At 36.3% G+C, this 25,389-nt stretch overlaps 1 protein-coding gene across 2 annotated transcripts; it reads left to right on the plus strand.

Moving 5' to 3' along the window:
- The first annotated feature begins 203 nt into the window (after positions 1–203).
- LOC113762006 (alanine--tRNA ligase-like) lies at positions 204–23,895 on the plus strand. Of its 2 annotated transcripts, XM_027305236.1 has the most exons (25): positions 204–647; positions 782–1,020; positions 1,241–1,381; positions 2,128–2,274; positions 2,421–2,573; positions 4,020–4,149; positions 4,491–4,587; positions 4,772–4,892; positions 6,024–6,083; positions 7,908–7,958; positions 8,089–8,184; positions 8,310–8,411; positions 9,131–9,253; positions 14,311–14,454; positions 14,557–14,628; positions 14,755–14,830; positions 14,928–15,070; positions 15,178–15,286; positions 15,357–15,544; positions 22,196–22,285; positions 22,419–22,601; positions 22,681–22,857; positions 22,993–23,145; positions 23,326–23,533; positions 23,785–23,895. In XM_027305236.1, the coding sequence occupies exons 1-23, from the start codon at positions 284–286 to the stop codon at positions 23,062–23,064; spliced, it is 3,078 nt and encodes a 1,025-aa protein (XP_027161037.1). In that variant the 5' UTR covers positions 204–283; the 3' UTR covers positions 23,065–23,145; positions 23,326–23,533; positions 23,785–23,895. The 2 variants fall into 2 exon arrangements, with proteins under 2 accessions (XP_027161037.1, XP_027161036.1); XM_027305235.1 differs by having other exon boundaries at positions 23,326–23,895.
- Positions 23,896–25,389: the final 1,494 nt, after the last annotated feature.

A 25,389-nucleotide genomic window follows, 5' to 3' on the forward strand; every position in this document is an offset into this window, starting at 1 on the left:
AATATCATTTTCTCAAAATATTTATAATCTTTTCTCCTCTATTTCTTTCGCTTTTTCGTTTTTCCCGCCTCTCTTTTCGTGGGCTAGATGAACAATCGGGAAGAGCAAGCTGAATTATCCTTTTTAAAAGAAAAAATTAATATATTTAAAACAAAAGCGATTCTGAATTCTCTTTCAGCATAGAACTTTTATTTATCTTTGTATTTAGTAGTGATTTTTTGTTTCCCCTGAGCTCATTCTTGTAAAGGAGAAGCGGGGAGGGTGGTAGGTCATCAGGGGATGGATGAGGGTTTGTGGTAATAAAAATAATAATATCATCATAGCCGTAGCGAGTGCCGTTGCATTTGCTTTCCGCGGCGTCAGAGGAATAAGCATCAGAACAGGATTCGCTGCTTCTTCTCCTCTCCACCAGCATCTCATTTTCACAAATTATTTTTCTTATTCATTTTTCCGATCACGTTTCCCTTTCCCTTGCCCTTGTCGGGTTGTTGTTAGCGGTGGTGACTCGTCCTTATCGACCATGGATTGGCCCGCCAGCAGAGTCAGAGAGACTTTCGTCAACTTCTTCGAGGGGAAGGGCCATTTCAATTGGAAATCCAGTCCTGTCGTTCCGCTCAACGACCCAACCCTCCTGTTTGCGAATGCAGGTTTGTTGTGTTTCTTGCTTTCACTTTTAATTGTTTGTTTGCTCTATCAGTTCATTTTATAGTGTTCTCTCTTGCGATTTCATTTACAAATTTCCGCTGCCTTGGTAAAAATAAAATAAAAATTTGCTTTACAGGTATGAATCAATTTAAGCCTATCTTCCTAGGCACGGTAGATCCCAACACTCCCCTGAGCAAACTCACCCGCGCTTGCAACACCCAAAAGTGCATTCGTGCGGGTGGCAAACACAATGATCTCGACGATGTTGGCAAGGATACCTACCACCATACTTTCTTTGAAATGCTTGGCAATTGGTCATTCGGGGACTATTTCAAAGGAGAAGCAATTGAATGGGCATGGGAGCTTCTCATCAAGGCAAGTCTTGCAATTTCGAATTAGCAACCTTGTTTGAAGAATTGCTTTTTACCATCCACTGTCATGAATTTGATATAAAGACACCTGATTGGCACCCCTCTCACTTTTACTTTGCGTCTCTAGCTAATTATTTCTACTGCCATATTGTTAAGTGATGTTTCCTCAAATTTTGATGGTTTCTTTTGTCTGAACTAGGCGGCCACTAATTTTGTTGGTACAGGTATATGGGCTACCTGCAGACCGAATATATGCAACTTATTTTGGCGGTGATGACAAGTCTGGTCTTCCTGCTGATTTTGAAGCAAGAGATATCTGGCTCAAGTTTCTTCCAAATGAACAAGTTTTGCCTTTTGGTTCTAAAGTAAGCCCCCTCTTTAAGTTATTCGGTTGGAAAAACTTCTGTTTTTCCGGTCTCAAAATGAAACTTAAGGGGCAGAAATATGGGTTGTCAACTTTTGAGATTGGGTGAATTTCAGGGTAGTTGGCTTGGAAATTGGATATTAAAATCATTACTAAGATGGTGGAGATTGATTCATAGAATATATGAAGTCTAGGAGCAAGATGATTACAGAGAACCTAGGATCAATGAGATTTAACATTTAAATATCAACAATTATTTTTCAAAGTCAGGCCAATAAAATAAAGAAGGAAATCAAGTCGTCCAGTTTCTTCTCTATCGACCATAACATCAAGAAAATCTTCCTGCAGCAAGACAGGGCAGTGACAGAAGAGAAAATGATACCACTGGACATTCTTGTTTACTCAAAATAGTAGCACACACTAAATCGATTAAATCCTTTTATTTTTGGATAGATGATGAGATTTTGATTTATTGCTTAGTTCATTGTTTGTTCAAAATAGTTTTATTTCTGTTGTTTATATAAAAAGGAAAAAAAAAGTACAAGGGAACTTTGGGTTTGTGGAAATTAGCTGCAGTCTTTAGCCCTTGCCGGACCTCGTATGCTGGTGCTTTTCGTTGTGCTTGCCTTTTTATGAGCTTTGTTTCTTTCCATACTAGACATGATAGGAGATTCTCATCCTTGTATGAATTTTCTGTGGTAGCTTCGATTATACTTCCTTGTTAAATTGTCATGCTACCGTGATTAGGACAACTTTTGGGAGATGGGTGACACAGGGCCGTGTGGGCCTTGCACAGAGATACACTTTGATAGGATTGGAAATCGTGATGCTGCATCACTTGTCAACCACGATGATCCTACTGTTATTGAGATATGGAACCTTGTCTTTATTCAGGTAGCATCCAGCGATGTTGTTACATTACGTATTTTATCTGATATTGCCTCAAGTGCACAGACTGAATTGCTTTCAAGTCAGAAGAATATTATTTCAAGTGAACTTGTCTTCTAAGTAAGTTTAACTTATTGATATGTATTCTGCAGTTCAACCGGGAAAGTGATGGCTCTTTGAAACCTTTACCTGCAAAACATGTTGATACCGGAATGGGTTTTGAACGTTTAACATCCATTCTCCAGAACAAGATGAGCAATTATGATACTGATGTGTTCTTACCAATATTTGATGCAATTCAACAGGTACAATCGCAGCCATGTGACATTGTCTATCAAAGTATTGAAGATTGTGCACAATTATATTCCTGGCTGGCTAGTGCAATGCAATGGTGTCTCCTTTTTGTGTGTTTAGCTTTGTAATCTTTATGTTAAGGCCAGTATGGTGTCACTTGTCTCTTTTCATATTCTTTTCCAGTATGATCACTATTCTGTAAGTTATTGATTTCTGATGATACATTATGATTAGCATTTTGTATACTTTCAAATGGTTGAGTTGAAAAGGAACAAAATCACACAAGAAGAATCGTAGGTATTGTATTATTTAGAAGGGTATGGAGGAATAATTGAAGCAATTAGATTAGCGTGTGATTCGAAATTTGAATAACTTCTGCTAACTCTGTTCAGAAAACCACCTGCCACATATGTAAATTTTCTCAAATCCTAAAGCTATGGTGCTGTTCTCCGAAATTTTGAGCAACTGCGTCACAATCACAGAAGCTACTATTAGCATATTTGTTTATCATTTCACTTTTCTCTTTGACTACCCATACCTCTTCTCCCCTACCTCCCCAATTATGTTCTTGCCACATCTGGTCTATCGCTTCAATGATTGTTATTTGAAAGATGCTCTTTCTCAATCTTGCTAATTTTTTTTTGTACATGATTACGTAAACCTTGGTCATTCTGATGCTTTTTCTTATGGTAATATATGCACCAAAGTTGTTTTCTTTTTCTTTTTTCCTCTTCTTCATCTGCAAATGTTATATATAATTCTCTTGCCCAGATTCATGTCCTACTTTAGCATTCTTACTGCTTTCATTATGCTGGAGTTAAAGATGAATTTTCTTTTGACTAATATGGAAAGATATGGTCATATTGTAGTTTGATTATAGCATTGAATTTCCTCATTTATGTGGTGTTTGGGAATTTAGGACTTTGGAGACAAGAAAAGATTAAAATAGAGGTAGTAATTGCCTCCTTTCTTGAATTTTAGAAAGAATGTAAAAGAAGAAACCTAGACTACTACAAAGAATAAATCTTTCTGTTGTGTTGCAACTTATGGGTAGAGATGGGAACACGATGTTTGTTGAGACCTCCTTACTTTTAAAACCTTATCAGATCATTTGTCTCATCAGATTAAAGGCTTAACATACAAAGTATATAAGAAATTTCATTATCCTAAAGGAAATAGGGGTCTTTTTGTTTTCATCTTCCAAGCAAAATGTCTGATCTTTACTCTTGATTTCTTTTCTCTTAACCAGCATAGCATCGGAGTTAGAAATTCTCATTTCTCATGTGAGATGGTGTGTCTCTCCACACTTTACAGCTCGCCTCGTTCGTTTTGGTCCTTGATTAAAATTAAGATGAAATAAAATCAATTTTCTTTGGTATATGTAAAATTAAACATCCAGTGTTTTATTGTTGATAATTTTCTGGAAGTAAATATGTTATGTTTTTCTATGCTGGTAGGCAACTGGTGCTCGAGCATACTCTGGAAAAATTGGAGCTGATGATGCTGACAACATGGACATGGCATACAGGGTTGTGGCTGACCATATTAGAACTCTGTCATTTGCAATTGCTGATGGTGCTTGTCCAGGTGGAGTGCAGGAAACTTTGACTTGGTCCCTCAGACTGGCTGCTTGCCGAGTGTGACTTTGTAGTCTGTGAAATTTATTCTTTTTCTTTTTGAGATTGCAGACTTAGTTATGTGTAATAACCAGCTAAGTGTAATATGGCTTATGGCTTTGATGCTGAGCTGTTGGCCAGTAAATATTAACCAGGGATTGCTTAGTTTTTTTTATGGCTGTGTCGTTTCCATTTTGGTAGCATTGTTGGTATTCAAGTTCAAGTTAGTTTTTTTGGTGGCCATTTTGTTTCCATTTTTGGTAGCATTGTTGGTATTCAAGTTCAAGTTACTTAGTCTTTCTAGCTATGTAGGTAATGAGGGTCGCGAGTATGTACTGAGACGCATTCTTCGACGAGCAGTTCGTTATGGTACTGAAGTCCTCAAAGCAAAACAAGGCTTTTTCAGTGGGTACGAATGCTACACTTATATACATTTCCGTCATGTTTAAATCCAGTACTTTAAATCTGGTGCTTTTATTTTATTCTAATTCTTCACAACCTTTATTTTTCCTGTTTGCGAAGTTGGGTGGGTTGTAAGGCTATCAAATATATTGTGTAACTTGTACGTTCATTTATGTTTGTGCTGAAAACAGTTTGGTAAAGGTCGTTGTAGAAGTGATGGGTGATGTTTTTCCTGAGCTGCGGCAACACGAAGCGCACATAATCAATACAATTGCTGTTGAAGAAGCCAGTTTTGGCAGGACCCTTCTTCATGTGAGTTTTAATACTGTTCATATGCATTTAGTACTTTGGGTAAGCTTGAGTACTATCATTATTCGTTGAGAGTGCTTGGGTTACAGTACATCAAGCTTTTAGCATTGTTAAAATGATATCATCGTTGTGTTGACATACACAAAAGTTGCTGCCATGTGTTGCAAATCACACTTTCACTCGATACAACTATTCTATCACACTTTCACATGATACAACTATTCTTGGCATTCAAGGACATGTAATTCTCAACTTTTTACATTTTCTTTGATTTTGTTTTGTGCCTGGAAGTAAGTTACTCAGGGTCTCATGGATTAACAATTTGTAATAATGTTGCCATTGGAAGCTTTTAGCATTGTTAAAATGATATCATCGCTGTGTTGACATACACAAAAGTTGCTGCCATGTGTTGCAAATCACACTTTCACTCGATACAACTATTCTATCACACTTTCACACGATACAATTATTCTTGGCATTCAAGGACATGTAATTCTCAACTTTTTACATTTTCTTTGACTTTGTTTTGTGCCTGGAAGTAAGTTACTCAGGGTCTCATGGATTAACAATTTGTAATAATGTTGCCATTGGAAGCTAAAGAATTTAGTCATAGTTTTTGAGTATTTTGGAGCGGATAATGAGGGGAATGAAGATAATTGCAATCTCCTGCTTATGACTTGGATCCTTGTTGAATATTTTTTTTACTTTCTGCCTGCATTGTGGTGATAAGAGAGCGCATAACCTCTCAGACCATAATTTGATATGATTTTCATTTTTGTTTTTTCAGATTTGTCTGCTCTAAGTGTCCTAGTAATTTCATCTGTAATTGCATCAGCATCACTAATTGTCATTTTTTTTGGCGGTATATTTATAAGGCTGTGCTATGTTTGTCTGATTATGTTCCTTTATCAGTAATCATCATTTTCTGGGGAATACCATTAGAGCTATTTATTTTTTATGGAAAGGTTGATTGTTGATGTTTTTCTTTTGGTTGCTCTTTTGTTTGTTTTGTTTATCAATATCTCATGTGTGGAGGGAGATATTTGTCTTTTGAGTAATTGCAGTTCAAATATCCCTGATTCATCTCTGGACGATTTGGATAAGTATCGAGTATCTTATATACTCTGTCTTCAGGGAATTGAGAAGTTTAAAAAGGCTGCTCAAGATGTTCAAGGAAACACGTTGAGTGGACAGGTAACTATTACTTTTCCTGTTTCCTGTTTCCATTTTCCTTTGTCCTTCTTGTTTCTCATGAATATTCATACTGTGCTTGTACTTCATGTCTGGAGCCTATTGATTGCCATCTTCCATTATATGAATTTTGGTGTGTCAGTATTTGTAGCAAATGATACATGACAAGCATATTTTACCATGTGGCTGTTGGCAGCCTACGCTTGATAAAAGTGTGATTGATGATTCTTTGGGTACTAGGTTGGGAAATTTTCCGGTATTTGATAGTTTGCTTTTGTTTTAAGTTGTACCTTAACATAATCCTTTCGAGGGGGCACAAAATTTTCCGATAATTAACTGATATTAGCTGTTCTTAAAATAATTGTTGAAATAGAGATAACTTAATTGTGAAGTGTTAAGGTTGAATTTGGAAAATAAAAATGAGTAAATTAGTTTTAGGTGGATGAGATTGATTTGGAAAGGTCTATAATCCTTTTGGAATGGGATAAGCAGACCATTTTTTGAACTTTTTGGTACAAATGTGGAAATTTATCTTCAAATGATATTTGTCGGTCCTCTACTTATATTTGCTGATATAGGTGTTTCAGTTGCTTTTCCATCAACCTCCTTATTCATTGATTTGCAATGGACTAATTTGTTGCTACAAATGCCATATGACTTTGGTTGTACCGGCATTTTCAGAACAACCTCCTTCAGAAAGAACTCACTAAGATGTACTTATGGTGCTCAAAGCAAAGAAAAGAATAAGAGCATTTGGGAAATTTTACAAAATTATGAACATGTGGACAATCTTGATGCTTCAGTGTTTCAGTTTATTGTATCATAGGTCATTTTAGAGCTTAATAGTAGTGTTTTCTTCTTTTGAAAGCTAGAGTTTGTAGGAGTCAAAAGTTTGTTCTTAAAGTCATATATAAGTTAAGATAGTCAAATTCAACTTCTGACACTATTTGCTTTTAACTTCTGTAGTTGTTGGGTTTGCTTGCTAGGATATTTCCTTTGTCTGTGAGCATTCAAAGCCTCCTAGAGTAGTACTTAATTTCTTCTCTTATATTGCTTTTGTAAGTCTTGCTTTTTTTTTTCAGTTATGAAATTTGTATTTTGTTTAATTTTTTCCCTAGAAATGAATGTACGCTCATTACAGGTGGTCGGTTGTAGAGAAACTAGATGGAATCCCTAGAATTTCTACTTTCTAATCTTGCTTCTCCCAAGCTCTTCCATCCTCCGTCTCCTGTCCCAGATTTAGACTCTATCTTAAATTTATAAGATCATATCATCCCTAGTTACAGATAAAATTTTAAAAATTGGAAATTTTGAAGGTTGATAAAGGAATCATGGGATGAAAGAATTTCTATCCTATTGTGTGAGAAACTTTTTGGCTATGCTGTTTTGACTCTTGTACTCTTTGTTTGCTTTGCTCTTTCATCATTTACTTCAAAAGAAATTCAGGTGGTGTTATTTGCAGCGTGCGGTAGCATTAGCATTGGGAGTCTTCAGTTGGGAAAATTTTATGAAATCAAGATAATTTTTATGAATTCTAGTCTTCGATAACTTTCCCGAAATGCTATGGTCACTAGTGCAATTCATACATATTGCTCTCTATAATATTTCTATTTTAAATTTGATAAATTATGAAATTCAGTGTTTTGATTTTAATCTTGCAATTTTCAGTTTATACCCAGTGCTGCTTTTATGATGAAGCTTTTGGCAGGATTTACCTGATTTGATTCAAAATATGTTTCCTACCCGTTAGTTCCAGGTAGTTTGACATGCCTAGATGTTGTCAAGCTCGTATGCTGACCTTTTACTCTCTTGCTTTGTTGGTTGCAGGACGCATTTGTGTTATGGGACACCTATGGGTTTCCTTTAGATCTTACTCAGGTGATGGAAACCTATGCTCTCTCTCTCTCTCTCTCTCTCTCTCTGTGCTTGCAGCACGCCCGTGTGTGTGTCGTCTTGTGTATTGGTGTACAAAACCATAATGTGAATTCTTTTCCTTGCGTTTTACCAGTTGATGGCTGAAGAAAGAGGCTTGGTGGTTGATGTCAATGGTTTCAATATTGCCATGAATGAGGCAAGGGAAAGATCAAGAAATGCTCAGAATAAGGTGGTCAGAATAAGGGAAAGATCAGAAAAGCTGACATCAATATATTTGTCTGACCCAAAGTTGAGAAGGGTTTTTCTCTGACAATTTCTTACTTATCTGTTTTGATTCTGATCTAATTCTGGCAGCAAGCTGGTATTGGTATTGTAATGGATGCTGATGCTACCACATCTTTGCGCAAGAAAGGGGTTGATGCAACAAATGACACATTCAAGTATGCATGGTTTCAGGTTTGTTTATTGGTCCTCATTATTGACTAATCAATTCAACTGCATATTAGGTTATTAAATTCTTCATTTTTCTTTTCAAAATTCTCTCTCTGTCTTTTTGGCTTGCAGGAATGGGAAGGGTTTTAATTGTTTAAATCCTACATATCCCACATCCAGTATCTGTTTATGTATGGAGTTGTTTTGTTGTGAAACTCCAAAGTCTCTGGCATAGTTATCTTCTAAGCAATTGGGTTTACTTTTTGAAGTTATTTATCATTTCTGGGAAGGCCAGGAAATCCTGGCAGTTTTCAAAAGTTGAACATTCCTTTATTTGCTAACATATATTAATTAGGGATAAGCAAATTCCTTTAGAAAAGAATTGAAAGTGCCAGAATATGGCCCCTCTGGTCTGCTTGTTTGCCTGACCATTAAAGATAGACATTGGATCTTTCTGGCCTCTAGAGAAGCACATTCTTGATTCAGTTTTGCCAAGTAAAATATGTTTTAATTGTTTAAATTCTACATATCCCACATCCAGTATCCAATAAAATGTTTACTTTTGTCATAATTATTCTTCAATTGGTACTCAGTTCAATTTTATGTTCCCCTTACTGTAGTATACTGAAGAAAATTCCAAAATTAAAGAATAGTAGATATCAATGAAGATAAAATAACTCTTTTCCTACTAAGTATCATTGCATATCCATGTCATGGTTTGTCAACCCCATTTCTACTTTCAGGATCATGAAAGTGAGATAAAAGCTATTTATGGAGGGAATGAGTTTTTCCAAAGTGCTTCTGGTGATTTTAAAGTTGGTATCATTCTTGAATCCACAAGCTTTTATGCAGAGCAAGGTGGTCAGGTAAAGTCTGTCCTGTCCGTTATATTCAGCTACTTGTGATTTGTAAATGGTTTACTTCATTGGTGTTCAATCTACAGCTAGTCAATATGTTGGTGCAATGTTTTAGTAGCTTGGTTAGTTGGCAAACTATTACAGAGAGAATCATATTCTACTGAACTGTTTGTTTTTATGGTTTAGGGCTGTCCCATTGCTGATTAACTCTGCTGTAGACTCGCAGATGTTACAAAATAGGTTGATCTGGACTCTCAGATGTTTTTGGTAGAGATCCCTTAGATATGGGATTTACTCTTTTGGTTGCTTTTAGAGCCATGGTACTTAAGAGGAATATTTGGTCTAAGGTTAAAGTTCTTGGTAATGGACCGTCTTTGGTATCAAACTTTTTTTTGCTATGTGCTGACTGGATGCGTACTTTGATGGATTGAGTTGGTTTTGCTTAATCTTGTATCCTGAAGGTATTACAGTAGTTTTAGCAAGAGATGAAAGCGATCACAACTACAGCTGTGGTCGAAGGAGATTTCTGGAGTAAAGTTGGGTAATTAGCGTATTCTTTGGTTGACTGGTTTGCTTGGCTCCTGGTCTTTTCACTAAAAGATATGTGGTGAGAATCTTTTGTTCAGCAAAGGAAATGGCACATTTTGTCTTCATTTTTTTTCTGTATGGGATTTTTGGCTTCTCTTTACAAGCTTCACAGCAAGGAAAAACCCATCTGGCTGGTGAATTTAACAGATCTTATTGGCTTCTACATGCATAGATACTACCTGCTTCATTTCAGTTGTACCTTTACTGAAATAACTTGCTTCCATCACTGCCACGATATGACAAATGATAACCCCTGTTGTCTGTGTCAACAGGTATCTTGGGAGGAAAAACATCTAGTCACTGTATTATGAGTGACCAACTAGTATTTATAGGAGTACAAACCTAACAAATTATTTACAAGAATACCCTTACTAATTCATTATCTACAAGAATACTTATATTCTCTTAACACTCCCCCTCAAGTTGGAGCATATATATCATAAGCACCCAACTTGTTACAAATGTATCTCACTCTAGATCTCCCTAAACTCTTGGTAAACACATCAGCCAATTGATCTACAGACGGTACATGAGATGTCTTGATGACCCCGTCAAGCAATTTCTCTCGAATGAAATGACAATCAATTTCAATATGTTTTGTCCTTTCATGAAACACTGGATTAGACGCAATATGAACAGCCGCCTGATTATCACACACTAAATTCATAGGCTGTTTATGCTCAAACCCAAGTTCAAGTAACATGCTCTTCAACCAAACCAACTCACACACAGTGTGAGCCATAGCGCGGTATTCAGATTCTGCACTTGATCTGGATACAACTGTTTGCTTCTTACTCTTCCACGACACTAAATTACCACCAACAAACACACAATATCCTGTAGTCGATCTTCGATCTGAGGCAGAACCAGCCCAATCTGCATCACTATATCCTTCAATATCAGTGTGTCCATGATTTTGATACAACAACCCTTTTTCAGGAGCACTCTTAAGATACCTGAGAATTCGTATAACAGCATCCCAATGACTAGTACGAGGGGTATCAAGAAATTGACTCACAATACTCACTGCAAAAGAAATGTCAGATCTCGTTACAGTGAGATAATTTAATTTACCCACAAGTCTTCGATATTGCTTAGGATCATCAAGTAATGCACCTTGATCTCCTGCTAATTTCACATTGGGATCCATAGGAGTATCCACAGGTCGGCAACCTAACATCCCAACTTCACTCAACATATCGAGTACATATTTTCTTTGACATAAATAAATCCCATATTTAGACCGAGCTACCTCAATACCCAGAAAATACTGTAGATGACCTAAATCCTTTGTTTGAAAGTTTGCCTGCAGATTGGATTTAAGTTTCTGGATCCCCACAACATCATCACCTGTAATCACAATGTCATCCACATAAACAACTAATAAAATTTTACCAGCATTAGAATGCCGATAAAATACAGAGTGATCTACTCCACATCTTGTCAGACCGAACTCCATGACAACTCTACTAAACCGGCCAAACCAAGCCCTCGGAGACTGTTTCAATCCATATAAAGATTTTTTCAAACGACAAACCAACCCCGGATTCCCCCCCTGAACAACAAATTCAGGAGGTTGTTCCATATATACTTCTTCTTCCAAATCTTCATGCAGAAATGCATTTTTCACATCCAACTGATGCAATGGCCAATTATAAGTTGCTACCAAAGAGATAAGAAGACGAACAGAGGTAATCTTTGCAACAGGAGAAAATGTTTCTAAGTAGTCTATTCCATACACCTGAGTAAATCCTCTAGCTACCAGACGAGCCTTCAATCTATCAATAGAACTATTAGGCTGCACTTTTATAGTGTACACCCATTTACAACCAACAACAGACTTACCTGAAGGACGAGGGACAAGATCCCAAGTACCATTTTGTTCCAAAGCAGACATCTCTTCTTGCATAGCTAATCTCCAACCCAGGATGATTAAGAGCACAGGTAATAGACTTAGGAATGGAGATGGAATCAAGGGAAGCAACAAAAGAAGAATATGACATAGAGAGACGAGAATGAGAAACAAAATTAGAAATAGGATGGGAAGTACAATGTCTCTTACCTTTGCGTAAAGCAATAGGAAGATCTAACTCAGAGGAGGGTGTCATACCTGAATTTGAAGATTGAGAGTTAATTGGTGAAGTGTGTGGCATATCAGGAACTTTCTCAACCATGGAACGACGAGAGTAAACTTGAAGATGAGGACGAGATAATCGAGCTATGGAATCTGGTGGACTAGATAACTCAGGTAATAAAGGGGAAGGGACTGGTAAAACAGGAGAGGAAAAAGAGGGACATTGGTCTAACTCACAAGACATACTTTGTTTGATAAAATATGGAGTGGATTCAAAGAAAGTAACATCAGCACAAGTAAAAAATCGATTTAAAACTGGACTGTAACATCTATACCCTTTTTGCGCTCGTGCGTATCCTAATAAAATACACTTAATAGCACGAGAATCTAATTTATCCACCCCGGGAGCAAGCTGATGAACAAAGCACACACATCCAAAAATACGAGGAGGCAATTTAAACACAGGTTCATGAGGAAAAAGAATGGAGTGAGGTAATTGACCTCCAAGAATATTAGATGGCATGCGATTAATTAAATAACATGCAGTTAGAACTGCATCACTCCAAAAATATTTGGGCACATTCATGTGCAACAACAGTGTTCAAGCAATTTCGATTAAATGTCCAATTTTTCTTTCACCAACTCCATTCTGTTGTGGAGTGTGAGGACAAGAGGACTGATGAATAATACCAGACTTAGTCATAAAGGTATTAAAAGGAGTGGAAAAATATTCTTTCGCATTATCACTGCGAAGTATACGTACAGGCACACCAAATTGATTCTTTATTTATGTAACAAATGCACAAAAAATGGAATATAATTCTGAAAGATCTTTCATTAAATAAAGCCATGTAACTCTGGAAAAATCATCAACAAAGACTACAAAATATTTAAAACCTAACTTTGAAGTGACTCGACTAGGACCCCAAACATCAGAATGAACTAACAAAAATGGTTCAGAAACTCGTTTATTGACTCTAGGAGTAAAAGAAACACGATGATGCTTTCCTAACTGACAAGACTCACATTCTAACGAAGATAATTGACTTAAAGTAGGAACCAACTTTTTCAAATTTTGTAATGACGGATCACCTAAACGACAGTGAATTTCAAGAGGGGAAACAGTAGCAGGACATGCTATCGGACCATTGAAGTTGAGAAAGTAAAGACCATTATGCTCATGCCCTCCACCAATCGTCCTCTTTGTCTTCAAATCTTGAATGACAACAGAATCAGGAGAAAAAGTAACTGTACACTGTAGAAATTTAGTGAGTTTACTAATAGACATTAGATTAAAGGGCAAATTGGGTACGTAAAGAACAGAAGACAGCGGAAGTGATGGATTAATTTCTACAGTGCCTAGTCCTTTAACTTTAGTGGTAGATCCATCAGCTAAACTAACATGAGGAAAGGGAGTAGACTCTTGAAAATTAGAAAAAATTTTAGAGGTACCTGACATATGATCAGTAGCCCCGGAATCAATAATCCATGAGTCATTACCTTTTTGTGCTAAAGAAGCAGAGGGAAGAGATGTGTGATTTGTAGCTTGGTACTGTAGGAATTTAACATAATCTTCCTAAGATATAGTAACAGTCTTCTGGGACCCATGTGCTGAAAAACTCGATTCAATTTGATCAGTGGTAACCGCATTAACAAACCTTTCAACCATGACGAATAGCACGTCAAACCAAAGACACGGTCAAAACTCGAGATGAACAGTACTGGCGTGAACAGTACTGGCGTGATCAGTACTGGCGTGAACAGTGTGCCGTGAACAGTACTTTTGCTAGATGTTTAGCCTGAACCCTAGGACTCTTGCTCTGATACCATGTCAACAGGTATCTTGGGAGGAAAAACATCTAGTCACTGTATTATGAGTGACTAACTAGTATTTATAGGAGTACAAACCTAACAAACTATTTACAAGAATAACCTTACTAATTCATTATCTACAAGAATACTTATATTCTCTTAACAGTCTGCAAAAGCTGAATATAATGAAATGTATAGTATGCTGTCTGATGTTAGGATTTAGGAGTTTGAAATTGTGCAAGGTCCTTAGATGATAGTCCCGTTGCTTATAACTTCTTTTGCCTAGATTTACCTCCAGACGAGACTATAATGTTCATCATTCATGGAGGATCGCTGTTTTGGAAATTTAAATTTGATCTCTTTCAAGGTTTGAAAAGCTTTTCTGCATTCGTCTGGAATTTTTGAGTATCTGAGGCAGCTTCTTTGAATGTTGAAGTATTAGTGAATCTTTTGCAGTTCTATTTCTTCTTTAAGTTTTATTTCTATCTGAGATAGGATTAAGTTTTAAGCATATTTTCTGTTCTGTAGCAATAGCACCACTTATTATAGTAGAGAGACATTGTTACATCTAAGTCTGTTCTTTTTGCTATAGATATATGATACTGGATTTCTTGAAGGCCCTTCGGGATTGTTCCAAGTTAGTGATGTTCAAATCTTTGGAGGATTTGTTGTTCATATTGGTTCTTTCTGTGGAAAGACTGATAAATTCAGCATTGGTGATAGAGTGATTTGTAAGGTGAGTTTCCTTTCTTGTTGCATCTTTATGATATAGAAATCTTTATGCATGTGTTTGCTCTGTTTCTCCTATCTATAGTTATCTTTCTGGTGAATTGAGCAGGTTGACTATGACAGGCGTGCCAATATTGCTCCCAACCACACCTGTACACACATACTAAATTTTGCTTTGAGGGTAATTTTCTTATTTGGAATGGTTATTATCTTCTGAGGTTCTAAAATTGTTGTTCCTCTTCTAAATTTGCCATTCTGTTTGGATCATTCAAGTTGAACACTTGAGATTGCTGTGACATGAGTGCAGGAAGTACTTGGAAATCATGTTGACCAGAAAGGTTCTATTGTTCTTCCTGAAAAACTGAGATTTGACTTTTCCCATGGTTAGTTAGCCCTTAATCAAAGAGTACAGATGCATATATCGGTTCTTTAGATTCTAAATACACGTTGCACATTCTTATGCTATAAGTTCTGAAATAGGTAAGCCTGTGAAGCCTGAGGAACTCAGAAAAATTGAAACAATTGTGAATGATCAAATAAAAGCAGAAATGGACGTATTCTCAAAGGAGGCAAACTTAGCCGATGCAAAGCGTGTCAATGGTTTACGAGCTGTTTTTGGAGAAGTAAGATTCATTGTCTTCTTTGCAATGTTGTAGCACATTTAAGTATTATTTAATAAGTGGCTCTAGTGGAAATCTCATTTTTGGTAGCCTTCTGATTGTTTCTATAGGTTTATCCTGACCCAGTTCGAATAGTTGCAATTGGTCGAAGCGTGGAAGATCTGCTGGCTGATCCAGAGAGTGAAAATTGGTTATCAATATCTGCAGAGCTCTGTGGTGGTGCGTGTTTTCTTGTTATATGGTTTTGCATTGATACTTCTTGCGAGCTGAATTTCAATGACTTGCTCAGGGACCCATATTTCAAATACGCGAGACGCCAAAGCTTTTGCTCTTTTGTCTGAAGAAGGAATTGCCAAGGGAATTCGTAGAATTACTGCTGTCACAACGGTTAATGCTTTGAATGCTATTGAATTGGCTTCATTAATTGAGCAGGAAGTGAATGAAACTTTTAAGACGGAAGGAAGCTTACTGGAACAGGTAGGTTCTTATTCACATAATTCTTTTGAAAAGGCCTCACTTGGTAAACCATTCACTTGAAAATATATCTTTTTTGTTTATTAGCTGCAAAACATTATTGTTCTACTCTTTTAACCTGGCTTGTTGATACTGTGTTTTTGGTTAAACATGAAATTGATTCATCAGTAATGATGATTTCGTAGTAAAATGTAACCATTTTGTATGTGTAGCATTTATAGCCTTCCTACTTGGCCCAAGTAAGATTTTTGCCTACTTTTCTATTGTTGCTATAATGTTTGGCATATTAGTCTTTTTCTTTTCTCACATGAGCACAGATAAAGCGTTGCTTTATTCCCCCCCCCCCCAACTTTTTAGGGTATAACTGACTATCCTTATTTGAATCCAATGTGAGTGTGCAATTTTAAACACCTCATACTGACTCCAATTAAATGTCTGCCTTTGGCTTAGTCATGATAAGAGGACATTAGTCCTCTTTTAGAGTCTGGACATCAAGATGTGACTCCCTTAGTTTGAGAGATTTGTTTGTGCTATCTGGAAATACTTGCATGGTCTTTTTGCTGTTCCCGTTAGAATTCTTGATGAAAATGAAAAGAATTAGAATGTGACAGCAGATGTAAGTGCAGTACCCTAAAGCTATAGAAAAAAAACTAGTACATAATTAAGTAGTCTATTCTTTACTCTTCTGTTGGCAGCTTTGATGTCTTTCATTTCTGTTTTGTTTGGGTACAAAAAGATGTCTGGCTAGGTTTTTGACCAGGCCAGGCTGTGGCAATAAAGGCCTTTTCAACAAAGTCAGTGCAGTTGGCGGTCTTCTTAGTTTTCTTTATGTTATTGTTGTCTTTAAGCCTAATGCTTCGTGTATGCAAGAACACATGTATTTGCTAAGAATAGGTTTCCAAACGATAAACTCTAGCTTCCAAGACAAAGGAGTTGGAGCTTTCTTTGCAAATTTCTAGCTTCTCAGAGAATGGTAAATTGGATGAATCTAGAGTTTCCTTTAAAAAGTTTTTCTTATGCATAGATCCACGAAATTGCAAATTAATTGTATGAGCTTGACAGAAGAGGAGGATCTAGTTCTTTGTAGTTTAGTTTCCATGGAAATAACTGGTGCAGCATTGAATTTGATTGGATAAAGTGAAGTCAATAGAATGGAAGGGTTGAAGAGAAGGTTGGAAATTTTGGCCTAGTGATGTGTGTTTGCAGCTATAAAAGGTTATTCATGTCTATTTGAAGTTCTAGAGTTTACTTAGTTTTGGTTCTCAAAATATCCTTTCATTCCAGATTTTCTGAAACTAGTCTGCTCGAAACATTGATGATGGTTTATCCTGTAATTTTTTCCTTCTGGTTGTTTAGTGCCTAGACAATCTTATGCCTGTTCTCTGCTACTGATTTTCCTGCAAGAATCATAATGCTATTCGCTTTCTCTAGGAAATGATTGTAATTGCTGGTCATTGGAATGTCAAATACATATGGAAGTTTGGACTCTCAGAAGTCTTTAGTGTCCTGGATGTGTGCTGAAATGCACATTAAACTATATTCTCCATGTACCATTCTTCATTATACTTTTAGACTACACAATGTACAAATATATACACAAGTGTAACCTAATTTAGATCCTAAAATCATGCTAATCTAAATCAATCTATAATATAATCAAATCTTCTAATATTTGATACTATAATCAAAGCAAATCAAATCTAATCAAATCTAATATTTCCTAATATCTACAATATCAAACCAAATCATATCTATGATTCTACAATATTAGATCACATATCTTCAACACTCCCACTCAAGATGGAGCCTAGATGTTAACCATGCCAATCTTGCCGCAAATATAATCAAATTCGGATCACTTAGAGGTTTAGTGAAAATATCAGCTAACAGCTCTCCAGGTCTCACTTGATTGGTTGAGATCAGGTTTTGCTGAATTTTTTCACGAACAAAGTGGCAATCAACTTCTATATGCTTTGTTCTCTCATAAAAAACTGGATTTGATGCTATATGAAGGGCAATTTGATTGTTACACCATAACTTCATTGAAAGTGAATTATTGATTCCCACCTCACACAATAATTGATGTATCCATATAAGCTCACAAGTGGACTATGCCATGGACCAGTATTCAGACTCTGCACTAAAGCGAGATAGTACATTTTGTTTCTTATTTTTTCATGATATCAAATTACCTCCAATAAAGGCACAATATCTAGTTATAGATCTATCAAATTTAGCACCTGCCCAATCTGCATCTGAGAAGCATTCAACATGAGAATGACCATGATTACCATATAGTATGCCATGTCCTGGAGCTCCTTTAATGTAACATAGGATTTGCTCTAAAACTGCCCAATGGGTGGTTCTTGATGAGGACGTAAATTGACTCATAATACTAACTGGATATGTAATGTTCGGACGAGTCACAGTAAGATAATTTAACTTTCCCACTAATCTCAGATACATTTCAGGATATGAGAATAACTCCCCATCATCTGCTATAAGTTACATGTTGGGGATCATTGGTGCACTACGTGGCTTAGCACCTAGCTTTCCTGTTACTTTCAAAAGATTAAGGACATACTTCCTTTGGCATAAGAAGATACCTTGTTTACATTTTGTAACCTGAATGCCTAAAAAGTATTTCAACATACCCAAATCTTTTGTCTGGAAGCGCGATTGAAAAATTTTTTTAAGAACTACAATACCTGTAGTGTTACTACCAGTAATAACAATATCATTAGCATAAACATCAAATTGGATAAGACCAGTTTCAAATTGTTGATAAAAAACAAAATGATCAAAATTACACTTCTTTATGCCAAACTCTTGAACCACCTCACTGAATTGTCCAAACCAAGCACGAGGATTTTGTTTTAAGCCATATAATGACTTTTGTAGTTTTCAAACCTTATCCAGCTCCTCCTGAGCAACAAACCCAGATGGTTGCTCCATATAAACCTCCTCTTGCAAATGTCCATGAAGGAATGCATTCTTAACATTTAACTGGTACAAAGGTCAATTATTAGTAGCAGCAAGGGAAATAAATAATCGAATTGAGGTGAGTTTTGCTACTAGAAAAAACGTGTCTTGAATAATTTACTCCATATGTCTGAGCGTACCCTTTTGTAATAAGACGAGCTTTGAGGTGAGCAACAAAACCATCAGGATTAATTTTAATAGCAAACACCCATTTATAACCAATAGGTTTCTTATCTGTTGGTAGATGAATCAAATCTCAGACACCATTATTGTCTAGAGCCATCATTTCTTCCTCCATAGCAGCCCGTCAAGCAGGATATTCCAAAGCCTCAGATAAGTGTTGAGTAAGAGATATTGAATTTAAAGAAGCAGTAAAATAACGCAAGGAGGGAGACAAATGGTCATATGAAGCAAATGATGAAATTGGGTAAGTGCATTATCTTTTATCTTTTCTTAAAGCAATAGGCAAATCAAGATTAAAATCTGGAGATTGAGAAAGCGGTGGATCAAGACTCGGATCTGTAGACGGAGAAGGTGACGGAAGATGTGAGTCAGTGTTTAGGATGACGAGAATACACTTGAGTGATTGGTGGTCTTGTAGGAACTGTTGTTGTAACAGTATAGACTAAAATATCATCTTTCTCCCCCTTACTACTGTAGACATTAGATTCAAAAAAAAATGGATGTGTCTCAAAAAATGTAACATTAGCAGAGACTAAATAACGATCTAAAATTGGAGAATAGCATCTATACCCTTTTTGAAGATGTGAATAACCCAAAAACACACACTTGAGAGATTTGAGATCTAATTTAGACACTTGGGGACGAGTATCACGAATAAAACAAGTACACCCAAATATACGTGGCTCAATGGGGAATAAAGTTTGGATTGGAAACAAAATTGAATAGGAATCTCACTAGCAAGCACAGAAGATGGCATTCGATTAATCAAGAAACAGGCTGTTGAAACAGCATCTGCCCAAAATTGCTTCATGTGAAATTGGAGGGCTCTAGCAACTTTTAATAAGTGCCTATTTTTCCTTTCAGCAACACCATTTTGTGGTGGTGTGTCAGAACATGGAAATTGGTGAAGGATTCTATTTTCTGACATATATGAATTAAAGGGTTTAAAAAAGTACTCTTTTGCATTATCACTTCGCGAAATGCGGACAGACACGTTGAATTGTGTTTTTATTTTAGCAAAAAAGGAACAAAAGATACTAAATAAATCTGAATGACTTCTTATTAAATATAATCAAGTAACACGAGAGTAGTTATCAACAGGTGACAAAATACTTAAAATCAGACTTAAATACTATTGGACAAGGGCCCCATATATCATAGTGCAGTAATTCAAAGGGGGATGCAGCCCGTTTATTGACTATAGACGAGTAAGGCAAATATGCATGACTCACAATCTAAATGGGATAAATTTTTAAAATTTGGAAACAACATCTTCAAGGTGGGTGGGGATGGATGACCCAAACGACAGTGAATTTCAAGCGGATTCAAAGTGGATGAACATGCAACAGATTTCGGCACTTTCATTAAAAGGGTTTCAAGTGTATACAAGCTGCCAGACTCACGTCCTTTACCAATAATCTTTCCGGTCATAAGATCTTGAAAAACATACTATACAGGAAAGAATGAGACAAAGTACTTGAGAGTTTTTGTAATTTTACTGACTGAGAGTAGATTAAAAGAGAAATTAGGTAAGCATAAGACTAAAGATAAGGGGATAGATGACATGAGAATTGCCACACCAGAACCCACAATTGAAGCATATGACCTATCAGTCAAAGTAACATTCGAATGATCTTTGTTAGTATTAAAAGAGTAGAGGATATCTTTATTACTGGTCATATGATATGTTGCACCGGAATCGATGACCCATTTGTTAGAAGATGTCACAAGGCATGTAGTAGGCTTACCTGAGCAATCAATAAATGAAGGATTGGTACTCAATAAAGCGGGCATACTTAGTAGCTGAGATGAGTATGGATTTGTCAGAAGGCACATAATTATTCTCTTGGGTTGCGAAATTTGCAAATGGGAGATACTGTTGAGATCTTACAATGATAACAGACTTGTTGATTTGAGTTGTATTGTTCATGACCAGCAGTTCCACTAATCCCATTTTTGCCACTGTTTCTACTATTATTTCCTCGATCAGCTCCACTTCGACTCACGAGAGCACTAGTAACATTAGAAGTAGACAAAGATCTCTCGGTTCTCAACATTCATGTGAAAGTGTCATGGAGAGAAACAATCTCTGAGCTAGAAAGAATTTGTGTTTGAATGGCATCAAACTTAATTGGTAATCCTACAAGAAAACTCATTACAGCCATTTGTATGGAATGAGAGAATTCAATTCCTCATACACTCGTTTAAAATCTATGAAATATTTTGTAAGGGATCTCTGCTGTTTTTCCGGACGGTAAAATTTTTTGCAAACATCATATATATGATTTAAATTATCCTTACTAGAATACAAGAAAGCCAAATAATTCATAAGATCTTTAACAAACAAACTCACAATGATTGATCAGATTGACTATCTCATTATCAATAGAGTTTCGGAGCTGCAAAAATAGTTTTGCATCTTCTCTTAGCCAAGTCTTCTTTTCTTCCCCATCAACGGGTGGGTCTTGAGTGAGATGATAATCTCTATCGATACTGCGCAGATATATCCGTATAGTTTTACTCCAATCCAAAAAAAAATTTTCCACAATTTGTGTTCAGTAATCTTTGATGTTGTAGGAATAACATCAGAATTTACTGTTTTCATCTCTCTACTACTACCTATCTTTTCTGCCATTATAATTCACATAAGAAGGGACTAAAAGTGACTCAGTAGGGTCATGTCAAAATACAAACTGGTAATCAAAGCCTAAAGCTCTGATACCATGAAAACTAAAAAAAGGAGAAAAAACACTCTTTTTCATTATACTTTAAGACTACACAATGTACAAATATATGCACAAGTGTAACCTAATTTAGATCCTAAAATCATGCTAACCTAAATCAATCTATAATCTAATCAAATCTTCTAATATTTGATACTATGATCAAAGCAAATTAAATCTAATCAAATCTAATCTTTCCTAATATCTACAATATCAAATCAAATTACATGTTTATGATTTTTACAATATTAGATCACGTATCTTCAACAGTAAGAAACATCAGGAAAAAATCTTTTAATCCACTTTTTTGTTCTCTTCAATTTCTGTAACTTTGTTTATTGTTTAAGGATTTTCAGATTATGCGGGTGAAGTGTTACTATTTGGTGTCCTGGCTCATCACAAATTTGAAACTGAGTTCAAGCATTTCTGATGAGCAAGGTCTCATCAATTGTCACATTTTCTTTTCTTCATAGTTATTTTCTGCTTTTTTGAACCCTGAGATGCTCTCTGACTTGGGCCAAATTTTGCAGCAACTTGTTGAGCATCAGGTTTGAGTTTGCAGGGTGATGTTTAATGATTTGTACTTGCTTTCCTGTCTCTTTTGCCTAATTGCTTTGACAGCTGCAATCTCTAGAAGTGCATTTCTTATGTGAAATTATCTGAAGCAATTGCAAATTTGCTGCTAAATTTATGCTTTATCTTGGATTCTTTTTTTTCCCCCCTTATTACCTGATGTCTCGTTAAGCTATGTTTTCATCGATTCCAGAGAGTCACTAAATTGAATGGTCATGTGGAAGGTGCTGCTATTCCAACAGTTAAGAAGACTGATCTCAAGGCCAAAATTTCTGTACTTCAGGTACTTGTACAACTCTTTATATCTGTCTGTATTTGTGCCTGTGCTTCCCTTTAGCTTTGATTAGGTAACACAGAAGGTAATTCAGGTAGAAAAGGATGAAAAAGATTAAGAACTAATATGTGCTTTATGGTAGAATCAAATCATTAAAGCCAAAAAGAAGATTGCCGAAGAGAATATACAGAATGCTGTTAAAGTTGCATTAGAAGAGGCAGAAGTTTCATCATCTCATGGAAAGACGTACTGCATCACTCATGTCAATGTTGGTGCAGATACTGCTGCAATCCGTGAAGCAGTTCTTAAAGTGACAGAACAGAAGGTTAAAATGTGTTGCTGCCTTGTAAAATTATATTGATCTACCAATGTAAACTCCACTGACTGTCCTAGTGGATTTACAGGGCATGGCTATTATGGTCATTAGCAAAGATGGAACTGCAAACAAGGTTGTGGCGTGTGCTGGGGTTCCGGAGAAAATTGATCAGTTCAAGCAGCTGGATGCTAAGGAGTGGCTGACTGCAGCTTTGGTGCCTTTGAATGGAAAAGGAGGAGGAAAGGGTCGTCTTGCTCAAGGCCAGGTTTGAAATTTGTCATGCTTGTTGAAGTAATTTTGCTAAAAATTCTGTTTTGGAGATGTTCTTAACATCTCTTTATAGGGTGTGAGGAAAACTGGGATGACTATTTTACCTATTTATGCTTCTTAACCCTTTCAGGGATCTGAGGTATCACATGTGACGGAGGCGATGGACATTGCGGCTTCTTTTGCTGCACTGAAACTTAAATAATTGAAAGACCACTTGGTGCTGTATATACGGCACCAGAAACTCAGTTCATGACCTAGAAAGGGAGATTTTGTTTTGAAGTTGGTAAGACACTAAAGATATTCTGTCACACAACATTTAGTCGGCTTAATTTCAATGAAATTTTAAAAGTCAAAGAAGAGCAGCCTAGTTGTATATTGTTGCAACCAAATGCAACGTAATATGACAGGTGGAAGTCTTCGTCTATTTTTTTTGTTGATTTTTACTGTAAATATGTTTGTCTAGGCCACATGTACCTGACTATCGCTCTTCATGCATCCCACAATGATGCAGCAATGGTGCGAGCCTGTGTACGGGATTTCCCTGTGTATTATGTGACTTGGAATTCCGAAGAAAGATATCGATATTGGCGATCGTGATATATCTCTACTAAGATGAATGTCAACCATGATGAGTAAATGAAATTGTTGTATTGGCCCATTTCTTTGGTGAGGTAAGTGCTACTGATATTTGATTGAGAAGGAAACCCTGCTAATAGACACTTGCACGCTTTATTCTGCTAATACAAAGACACCATGAAATTGCATTATACTTGTACTTCTGCTCCGAAGTCTTGAAGATGTGTGCTAGTTGTACTTCCTGCTAATAAAGTAGATTGAACAATGTTGTTCAACTTCTGATTTGACTTTGAGAATGTCACAACTGTTCTCTTCCACTCAGGCTTTTTCTTAGTTGTCGCTGCAGGGTCTTTTCAAGTTGAGCTGCAATGGATTCCAAATTGTAATTGATGCTTCTATTTTGTGGTTTCTTCCAGTATATTTCAACTAACTTTATGGTTGACTGAATTGTACTTCAGTGTTGTTGGTCTTTTTCATTCATTCAGTACATAACAATAATGCATGTAAGAAGTCATCAGTGCTTTCGGTTTGTGCGGTGGAAAAGTCGTCGTAAATATCAATGGACCACTGCCGCACTTGATAAGTTCCTACATTTGCTAAAGAAATGTGCGTGTCTAGAATCCGGAAAAAGGTGACCGCTGGGTTGTGTGCAAAATTGCTGTCAGAGAGTTGAAATCCTGTGATTGGAAAATCTACAGGAGAGTCGGAACTTCATTTATTTCCCTAAAAAGAGTCGGAAATTGAATTTGAATTAATACCCCAAGATAGACAGCAAATTAAATCTTATCATTGCGAAAAAATCAGGTGTGTGACACGTTAAACATCATTAACTTAGGAAGTCTAAACAAAGCAATCTGTAGGGAAATTTTTGTCCAAAGAGAAAAAAATTAGAGTCCCCCAAACTTCCCATTTTTACGACTAAACAACTACCATCAAGCAAGGTTATTTTAATCTTGCATTTTTTTGAAAACATCAATAATAATTTTCCTTGATTGAACCATTTTTCGAGGTTGTGAGAAATTTTTTTGGGTTAGCCAAACGTACATTCATTAGGCATTGGCTTAGTTTAGAAATTTAATAGACAATGTCTATAACCATTCCACTCTTTTGGGTTAATTACATTACATATACCTTTTCGTCAAATTGCCATTACACCCCCTGAGGTTTAAAATATTACAGCCACCACTTTGACTTGATAGGCCTTAAACGCTGTCATATTAGGACAGTAATACCCATGGCAGCTGTCGAAATGTGATCAGTGGCCCTCAATTTCGCACGCCGCATTCGGATGTTTATATCTCAGTTCTCAAACTTTAGTCTAATTCAACCAAAACGAACTTTTAGAATAAATTTCCCAGCTTAAGAGGAAGAAAAACAAAGGAAGAACAAATTCCCTAATTTGCTTGTATGTGGTTTTGCAATTGTATACGTCGTTGCTTTGATTGCATAGCCTTTAAGGAATGTCTTTCAATTGAGTCGTACAATAGGGGGTTTAGAACTCAAAGAGAGAAGAAGAAGAAAAAGAAGAGGGAATAGAAAAGGGTATTGCAAGAGATGAAAGGCAAATAAGAATAGAGAGAAGAGAAAGATACAAGAGAGATGGAAAGGCAATGTCGCCATTTTCTTTATTTTAAGTTTACAATCTAATTAGGATTTATGGTTTTTTTCTTTTCTTTCTTCTTTTTTTTTTTTTTTACCTTTTTCTGAGAAAAAATGTAAGATTAGGGTTGTTCAGGGAATTTTGTACCATTTTTTATCTTGCCTCAGTCAGTTTTTTAATGGGGAGGGTTTGTGTGTTATGGAGGTGTGACCGTAATATTTCAAATCACAGGAAGCGTAATAGTAATTTGGCGAAAGCACAAGGGGGCAAATGTAATTAACCCTTACCCCTTTTGACAAATAATAACCGCAAACTTGATTTAAATGTATTATCCTGCATTAACAGTGCTAC

Source organism: Coffea eugenioides, chromosome 2, assembly GCF_003713205.1.
Source record: "Coffea eugenioides isolate CCC68of chromosome 2, Ceug_1.0, whole genome shotgun sequence".
Lineage (NCBI taxonomy): Eukaryota > Viridiplantae > Streptophyta > Magnoliopsida > Gentianales > Rubiaceae > Coffea > Coffea eugenioides.

Bases quoted from the DNA above. Each gene is read 5' to 3' on its own strand.
- LOC113762006 (XM_027305235.1), top strand. From the start codon at position 284: ATGAGGGTTTGTGGTAATAAAAATAATAATATCATCATAGCCGTAGCG. The intron at 4,893-6,023 runs GTGAGTTTTAAT...CTCTGTCTTCAG, and splicing joins TTGGCAGGACCCTTCTTCAT to GGAATTGAGAAGTTTAAAAA. The intron at 15,545-22,195 runs GTAGGTTCTTAT...CATCGATTCCAG, and splicing joins AAGGAAGCTTACTGGAACAG to AGAGTCACTAAATTGAATGG.